The sequence below is a fragment of the Odontesthes bonariensis genome, chromosome 17 (assembly GCF_027942865.1).
Source record: "Odontesthes bonariensis isolate fOdoBon6 chromosome 17, fOdoBon6.hap1, whole genome shotgun sequence".
In the NCBI taxonomy this organism is placed as follows: Eukaryota; Metazoa; Chordata; class Actinopteri; order Atheriniformes; family Atherinopsidae; genus Odontesthes; species Odontesthes bonariensis.
The window spans coordinates 12,658,108-12,667,034 of NC_134522.1; the positions used below are offsets into that span (position 1 = coordinate 12,658,108).

Genomic DNA, 8,927 nt, shown 5'->3' on the forward strand with positions numbered 1-8,927 from the left:
GATAGTGGTAGATTGTCACTAAATTATTCATGAAATTTGATTTCTTTGTTACACTCCCTTGCTTTATTTAATTATTATCAATCTTTAAAATCTAAACCAAGTTGTTTGAATAACTACGTTTTAAATCGTTTTATTAAGCAGTTCTTGTTGTCAAATGAAAGGATCCGTTGTCGTGACATTATCATCGGTAGTAATTATGATGGATGCTGCGGATGACCTGCTGCTCTACTCTAAAATGCATACAAGGCAAGCCCGTGCAGGGCTGTCCAAGAAACCCCATCGACGAGACAAAACTCGAGGCGTGAACGTGGCAGCCATTTTACATCATCAAGAGTGAATGACTGAAGCCGGACCTGTGCCGGGAGTTTTACACTTTTTCTGTCTTTTAATTATCACATTTATCTTCCTATATAATCAACACCATACACGTTGGTGTGCCAGCGGCAGGTAGGGCGAATGCTTCTAATTGGTCACGTGAATGTTGCTTAATTGAATGCTAAAAACTCTGAATCGTGCGGTGCTGTCTCAAACAATGTGGAAACTGGTGGTGGTTGGGAACGAGTTGTCCAGACCGGCTTTTTGAAAATGGACTCTTCCTATGTGGCGGCACGTTGACTAATCACGTCTCTAGCGGGCTAAAGCGTTAGCTTTCAAGGCCTCGTTAAATTTAACAGAATTGAAAGGGGAAGCTTTATCAGATGGTTAAGTCTACACCGACAAAATACTAACAATGGCCTCACTGATATTCCGGTCGAATTAGCATGCTAGCTTCAGCTAGCCCATTTTGACAGATCATGGAACTGACATCCTCATTGTCATTGCATGCTAGTTGAACCCAACAGACAAAAGCCAGTTTTATTAGCAAGACTATGCGGTTATATCTGACTACTGTATGAGCAGACTGCTCACTGCTTATTAAAATATTTATCTCAGCCTCGCTCACAGAAATTGCCCACTGAAGTCTCGTGTTATTGTGACGATAAAGGTCCATAGTTAGCTTGATTGTTAACCATTAGCTATGCAAACTAGCTCCCTCGCTAGCTAACCTCAACGTGTGCAAGTCAGTTCCTCGCTGCTAAATCTAACATTATCATAACAGGTTAGGGGGAGGGGAGGTTGGTCATTTTACAGTAGTTTTCAAACGTTAAAAATATTAAATATCGATTTTGACTGGTTCAGTTACTTTTATTATAGTGATAATGTTTTAACCACAGAAAGCACGTGCTTATTAGATTGATTAGCAGACATATCAAGATATCCGATGCACGATATCGTTAAGCTAATATTAGCAAAGAGTTAACAGTAGGCCAAAACAGACTATTGCCCTACACGTTTTGCTTAGCCTTGCATTGCCCGATAGAGTAACGTGGACACTCGAGAGTTTAATTGCCGATCAGTGAAAGTTTTTTTTTTCTTTTGTTTTTGTATTTCGCCGTATTTTCCAAAATACACACGTTATTAGCACAATAGTATGGTTAAATGTTACAAACTGTGCTGCCACAGTGTCATTTGTCAAAATGCTTAAGGGAACACGCTTGCTCACTGGTCAGTCACAGGAAACCGGGGGCTCAGTATCTGATGAAAACGTATATCAGCCTTCTAGCCAATGCTGAAGTCAGCAGTTAGAAGGTAAGCTAACATGTAATTTAGAGAAAATAGAAGACAAGGCTTCTACAAGAACAGTGACATAAAGGAAAGAAACTTGGCTCCGTTAGCACAAACCTCTTATGGACAGAAACCTTGCAATTTAGCTGTTTTTACCATATAAAGCTTAATTAGTATCTGTGAGCAATTTGGTATGTGCCTTGTCTGTCTTGTGCTCAGTGTCACATTTGATGAGTGTCTACGACCTGTTTTGGGCCTTTTACTTTATGTAGGCCAAAAGTTGTAAGCTTTAAATCAAGATTGTGAAAATTTTCCTGACAGAAGGGTTACAAAACTTCTTTTGCACATGTCAGTGTCTCCTGTTTGATTCATTTGGGCTCAACAGTGCACAAGCCACATTATATTTCAGATCATGAATGGTCAGACCATTTTTCTTTATTTTTAAAATGATTGTACTGACAAGTCTAAGACTTTACATTCTCTTGAAAACATCCAAAGGCTTGCCCTTGACACAGGATTAATTTGGCTCATTGCATTTATACAGATTTCTGGAGATATGGCCACAGAACATATTAATGGAAATGGTCCAGAAGAACCAATGGACACCTCTGCTGCAGTTACCCATTCTGAGCACTTCCAGACTTTATTAGAAGCTGGTTTACCACAGAAAGTTGCTGAAAAACTAGATGAAATTTACATAGCAGGTAAGGCATTATGAATATACTTGCATATTCAATATGCAATTTTTATGTGTATCAAGTCTTGCATGTATTGTCACTTTTATCACCTTTTTGAATGGGGGAATTGGGATCCTGAAGCAACTTTTTGTGGTTTTCTACCAAAATGGGTACTGCAGTGCTACAAAATATTAAATTACACATTACCAGTGTGACCAAAAAAATGTGTAAACGATCATAGCATTTGCATTCCCAACATGGTTGCATGATCATTGGTGTCATGGTGAATGAATAGTCTCTCTGGGAGTCTTTTGAAGAGCCTCTCAAGGCTTGCCATTAATTTCCAGAAAGTTTATCTGCATTCTAGTTAATTGCAAAGTGATGAGTTTATGATGTTTTTGTGTGATCTCAGATAAAAATTAAATATCTGTTGCTTTGGACAGGTTTTATTGTTAGGGTTTGAGATGATTTTAGGACTTGTGTGGTCACATCCAGAAATGTACTGGTCTGGCCTTTTCAACCTGATTGGGCTGAAACAAAAACAATGGCAGCAGCTGTCTAGTGTGTGGCTGCCTCAGACAGGTGATGGTGCCTCCATAGAGCAGAATATAGACTGGCTCATTAGTAACTCCCAACCACAGTACAGAGGTGCACTGCCATATCAAGTTGCACTGTCACATCTGTTATGATTATTGCAGCTAAAGCATGCTGGTTGGAGAGTAAAATGCAGCCTGACTCCTGAATTCAGCCCCATTAGATTAAGCTGGGGCCACGCCTTCCTTATAGTTGTAGTAATTATTTGTTCATAATTCATCAAAAAATATTTGTAGGAGACAATAATATGCATGCATTCGTTTTTTTTTTTTTTTTTTTTTTTCATCCTTACATTTTTACCACAAGTAATGAAGACTTTAAGTATTTCTTGTTAGTAGCTCATTTCTTTCTGTCTTGTCCAACCTCCAGGTTTGGTGTCACATAGTGACTTAGATGACCGAGCGATTGAGGCTCTGAAAGAATTCAACGAGGAAGGTGCTCTCCAAGTCCTTTTGCAATTCAAGGACAGCGACCTCTCACATGTTCAGGTAGGCTTTCACATCATTAGGTAATTTTTCGAATAATCTCTTATGTTCCAGTAAAACATGACTTATGTTCGTCTTTAAGACACAAACTGGCTGTCTCTTCTTGTGCATAAGAGGTTGTCTTTATGATACGTTTGCTTTCTGATTGTACTAAGTAATTTGTCTTGTCTTGCAGAACAAAAGTGCCTTTCTTTGTGGCGTGATGAAGACGTACAGACAGAGAGAGAAACAGGGGACCAAAGTGTCGGACACCAATAAAGGACCAGATGAAGCCAAAATCAAAGTGAGAATTAATATATTTAATCATCAAATTGTACCTCGTTGCAAGCTTGAGGAATAATGTGGGAGCACATTTTGTAACTGATTTGTTAAATTGTATGTTTGAAACGGGTTTCTCTCTCGAGAATGAGACTGTCTCAATGAGATAACCTGTACAAATAAAGATTGAATAGTTGACATAGAATTAAAATTTTATGACATTTTATAACCAAGATGTGAAAAATAACCTTTGATTTGCCATGTTTTTCTGCCAGGCTTTGCTGGAGAGGACTGGCTACACACTTGATGTGACAACAGGACAGAGGAAGTATGGTGGGCCTCCACCAGAGTCTTCCCACTCAGGGGCACAACCCACCATTGGTACAGAGGTACAAAACCTTTCACTGTTATATTTTATTTACTTCATTTTATATTCTTTTAAGTGCATTAGGTATGGTGTCCAAATGATGAAACTTTTTTTTTTACCTTCTGTAGTAACCACGGTTACAGTGACAGCTTACCGCTAAGATCTGATTGGATACCTTTGCAGAATGCCAACTATTTTCTGCCTTTATCTTACCTCTTAAATTAAAAAGTTGTTTCATGGAACATATTTTCCCTTTTCTATGAACTTGGCAGATATTTGTCGGCAAAATCCCCAGAGACCTGTTTGAGGATGAGCTGGTCCCACTGTTTGAGAAAGCTGGCCCCATCTGGGACTTGCGCCTGATGATGGATCCTCTCAGCGGGCTAAACAGGGGTTATGCCTTTGTCACTTTCTGCACAAAAGATGCTGCGCAGAAGGCTGTCAAACTGGTATGTATACTGCAATTATGGTTGTTGGAATCGTTTGTCAAAGCTGCATGCTCGGCCAACAGATTTAAAAGAGCATATGATTGCGTAGCTTACATTATGTCAAAATTTTACAGTGAATAATGATGTGAAATGGTAACCTATTAACTCTCCTGTCCCTCTGTTTTTTTTCTAACTTCTACTATCCTCTGTATGTCCGCAGTGCAACAACAGTGAAATTCGACCGGGTAAACACATTGGCGTATGCATCTCTGTGGCCAATAATAGACTGTTTGTTGGCTCCATCCCCAAGAGTAAAACAAAAGAGCAGATTGTTGAAGAATTCGCAAAAGTTACAGGTGAGTTTGTACCAGCCTCTAATTTCTTTTTGTATTTCTTCATCAGCCTTTCAAATACGGTTTGGAGGAGTTCACTTTTATTCTCGCAGGTGCAGGTTCCACAACAATTCCTCCAGCTTTCTCAATGGGTTGTCTCATTGTTGCACTAAGCTGTCCGTGAAAAAAAAAAATCACTAAAATGTGCCATGCGCTTTCTGTCTCTCTCCCCTGTTTAATTGTTTTTGCAGAGGGACTCAATGATGTCATATTGTACCACCAGCCTGATGACAAGAAGAAGAATAGGGGCTTTTGCTTCCTGGAGTATGAAGATCACAAGACGGCGGCTCAAGCCCGGCGCCGACTGATGAGTGGCAAGGTGAAGGTGTGGGGAAATGTGGTCACAGTGGAGTGGGCTGATCCTATCGAGGATCCAGATCCAGAGGTCATGGCTAAGGTGAGGCATGATGTAAATTGCATGGGCGGTCATATTATTCTCTCCAGCAATTGGGGAAGGGAAGAAAAACTGAACCATGTTTCTCTTTCTCCAGGTCAAGGTGCTTTTTGTGAGGAACTTGGCAAGCACTGTTACAGAGGAGATACTTGAAAAGGCCTTTAGTCAATTTGGCAAGCTGGAGAGGGTTAAAAAACTGAAAGACTATGCCTTCATCCACTTCGAGGAACGAGATGGAGCTGTGAAGGTACGGAGGATAAACCAATTGGACAGATAGATGACACACACACACACACATATTTAGTGACTGAAAACTTTAACTTTTTTTGTTGCAGTGAGAACACATTTGAATGTGCACTTGATTGATTTCACAGGCTTTAGCTGATCTCAATGGCAAAGACCTTGAAGGAGAGAACATTGAAATCGTCTTTGCCAAGCCCCCTGACCAGAAGAGGAAAGAGCGCAAAGCCCAGAGACAAGCAGCCAAAACGCAAATGTAAGCAAGTGAAATGTAATTTAAAAAAAAGCTTGGATGCATGTCATTAACATAACTCCTCTGCTGAATGTAGAGAGGTTGCTTTAGACTAATTATGTTACTATACTACTCGAGCTTAATTCAAATGTCTGCCCTGTAAGTCATGGTATCATCACATTTGGATATTGTCATATAATGCAATGTTGATTCTATGTGTCTTTCCTCAGGTATGATGAATACTATTACTATGGGCCTCCCCACATGCCACCACCCACAAGAGGCAGAGGAAGAGGTGGGCGTGGAGGTTATTCTTACCCTCACGATTATTACGGCTATGAAGACTATTACGATTACTATGGATATGATTACCACAACTACCGGGGCGGTTATGATGACCCGTACTATGGATATGAGGACTTCCAGGGGTCTGCGAGAGGACGAGGGGCAAGGGGAGGAATCCGTGGAGGTGCCAGTCAGACCAGGGGCCGTGGTGTTGTCACACCGAGGGGCCGAGTGGGTTTTACCCAGCGAGGGGGCCTTGGAACAATCAGAGGTAAAACATTTGGCACAACATAGAATTTGAATAAAATTCAGTTAGTTATACTATTGCAGTGAAAAAAACTTTACTCTGCTGATCCAGATAATTGCCTAGCATAAGTGGAAAAGTTGCAGTGGGGCTTTGGACTCTTTCAGTGTGTTTTTCTGTTATGAAAACATTAATTTCAACCCACTCACATGGATGTTTGGGAATCCTGTAGAATGCAGTTTAAAAATAGCTGGTAAAACCACATTGCAATTATTGTCCTGAAATAATGTTAGTATAATTGTTAGGCTGCACTTAGAAAAAAGTTAGATCTACTTATTGGCTATAAGTGTCATCTTTCAGAGCAGCTCGTCTGCTTGTTTGCCAGCAGACAAAGGTCATTTGTAACATAATATACTTTTAAAGTGGCCAGCTGAGACTCGCACTAGTGGAAGTGCACTGGTCTCGATCTAAGTTTTCTGATTTCTTGTACTTTCTTCTTTGTTATTGGTCCAGCAGGGAAACGGGGCCGAGGGCGGTCCTGACCTGTTACGAGGATACTGACTTGAAGAGTGGGGTTACACCGTAAGCTGCGATGGATGTTGAAATGACGAGACAAAAAAGGTCCAACGATATTCCAGCCTTGCAAAAGAAGCATTTACCCTCCCCTGTGTTTTTATTTCATTTTTTTTTAAAAAGTTTTTCCCCCTCCTCGAGCTGCCACCTTCAAAAAAAGAAAGAAAAAGAAAATTTACCTGAGGATTCAGAGTACGCTCAACACAGCCTCTTTGCTCTGTATGTAGCCCTGATTCACAGGGCTCTATGAATTGCCCTTACAATCTACCCCTTCCCTGTCCCCGAACATGCCATTTGTTTTAATAATTATTGAAGAAATTGCACTTTTTAAGTTTTTAGGTTTGAAGTGGCTCAAAGGAGCTTGATGCTATTGTATATTTTTGTGCTAATCGCAATTTTTATTGTCGGAATATCCATGTTATTCTTAATTGTTTGATCTGGATGTTTGAAATAGAACATTTGCAGGATTTTAGGGTGTACCCACCTGGCATGGATAAGTCAGGCATTCCAGGAAAGTGGTTCTTTTCAGAACTTGTCTTTTTAAAGGGTTGGTTGACTACCTCAGTACAGAGGACTAAACTACCCGGCCTGTACTGTAAATAGGGAAACTATATTGATGAAAGCAGGGCTTGTTTTTTATACAAAATATGCACAAGAGCTGCAGCGCAAAAACGATGTACTTAATGTAATATAGTTCTTTTAGCTGCAGCTCTGCAGACTGCAAACAGTCAAGCTGGGCATGCAAAACAATCTCATATGATGAGTCTGAACAAGCCCTGCTTTCATCCTATTTTGAACTGAATTAGCCACCTTGCTTCTTCAGAGTATGTAGTTACTGGTTGTATAGTTTTCGGAAAATGTTACGTTTTGTAAAGGCTTAAACATCACAGGCATCCAACTGCCTTTGATTTAAAAAATAAAAAAAAACAAAAATAAAGCCCTGCAGTGTCCCTTTTGTGCCACTGTATTATTCAGTGGGTTTGTTTTTATATTCATACAACGCATTTTCAAGCATTGTCAGAATAATGTCGAGCAACCGAATCTAATCCTTCATCTTGTAAGATCATGTTAATCTTTAATGATCCCTTCCCAGCTCCCAAGCCAGCAACTATGTAGAAGATCTTTTGACGTTAACCTTGATGGATGACTGAATTGCCATATTTTTCCAGTCAGTGAGGACGTTTGCCTAACGTTAGCTGCGATGATTTGGTGAGGGATCATAGTCCCATAGTGGTAGAAGGGATACTGCAGTGAATGATTTCAATTTCCAGGTATAGCATAAAGGAAACTGCTCTTCAGTCCCAGTTTTCTATACAGTTAACTCCCTCAACAAAAACATAACAACCACCTTTTGAAGAAAAAAAAAAAGATGTTAGCAGTTTTAAACTATTGTTGGTGGCCAACAACGTTTTTGCATTCCTGCAAATAAATTGTTTTATACTGTAAAATGGAGGTGAGTGTAACTTATTTTTGTAATAAAGTTTTTGATTTCTATCTGTGTCTTACTCTTTGGTTAAAACAATCGTGAGTTGCGAAGGCTGTGGTTTTAATGAAATGATGTTAAACTGGCAACTGGATTGTGACTACCATAGAAGAGTAAATTGTAATGGGTTTTATGCAAAATCAGTTAAGTCCTTTATATTTATATGTATATATATATATTATTTTTTTTTTAAACAAACAAAAAGAACACTTAAAAGTGGATCTTATGTGCTGCTCATGCAGTTTATTATGTAATAGTCAACCTATAAACCAAGTAATTAAACTGGGATTTACAGAGATGATGCTGGAACTTCACTTTCATGCAGGTACAGGGACATTTTTTAGAGATGACTGAAAAAAAAACCAAGGTAACCTCAAACAATCGGTGATTGTTTGAGGTTGACTGCAGGTAAAGGAGTAGGGGAGATGGCCATGTAGTCACACCAGCCAGAGGAGGTGCAAACTGGATTCTATATATTTTTTTGTCACTATTGAGGGGTACAATAATTTTTCCTTGGGGGGAGGGGGGGGGGGGCAAAAACAACTTTTATCTTTAAATTTTTTGGGGGTATATTTTACAAATTCAGCTATAAGATAAAATTGTTTTGTGATACATCTGTTGTATTATTATTAGTAGTAGTGGTAGTGGTATTATTATTCTGTATGAAAAA

The 8,927-nt window shown here is 39.4% G+C and overlaps 1 protein-coding gene across 3 annotated transcripts; it reads left to right on the top strand.

Annotated features, from left to right (window-relative positions):
- The first annotated feature begins 312 nt into the window (after positions 1-312).
- Positions 313-8,268, top strand: LOC142402504 (heterogeneous nuclear ribonucleoprotein Q-like). Of its 3 annotated transcripts, none has more exons than XM_075488037.1 (12): positions 313-447; positions 2,150-2,309; positions 3,246-3,364; positions 3,537-3,644; positions 3,895-4,008; positions 4,259-4,435; positions 4,635-4,770; positions 4,998-5,203; positions 5,298-5,447; positions 5,575-5,696; positions 5,903-6,228; positions 6,715-8,268. In XM_075488037.1, exons 2-12 carry the CDS (start codon positions 2,162-2,164, stop codon positions 6,741-6,743), a joined length of 1,635 nt encoding a protein of 544 aa, XP_075344152.1. In that variant the 5' UTR covers positions 313-447; positions 2,150-2,161; the 3' UTR covers positions 6,744-8,268. The 3 variants fall into 3 exon arrangements, with proteins under 3 accessions (XP_075344152.1, XP_075344153.1, XP_075344154.1); XM_075488038.1 differs by having other exon boundaries at positions 6,718-8,268; XM_075488039.1 differs by lacking the exon at positions 2,150-2,309.
- Positions 8,269-8,927: the final 659 nt, after the last annotated feature.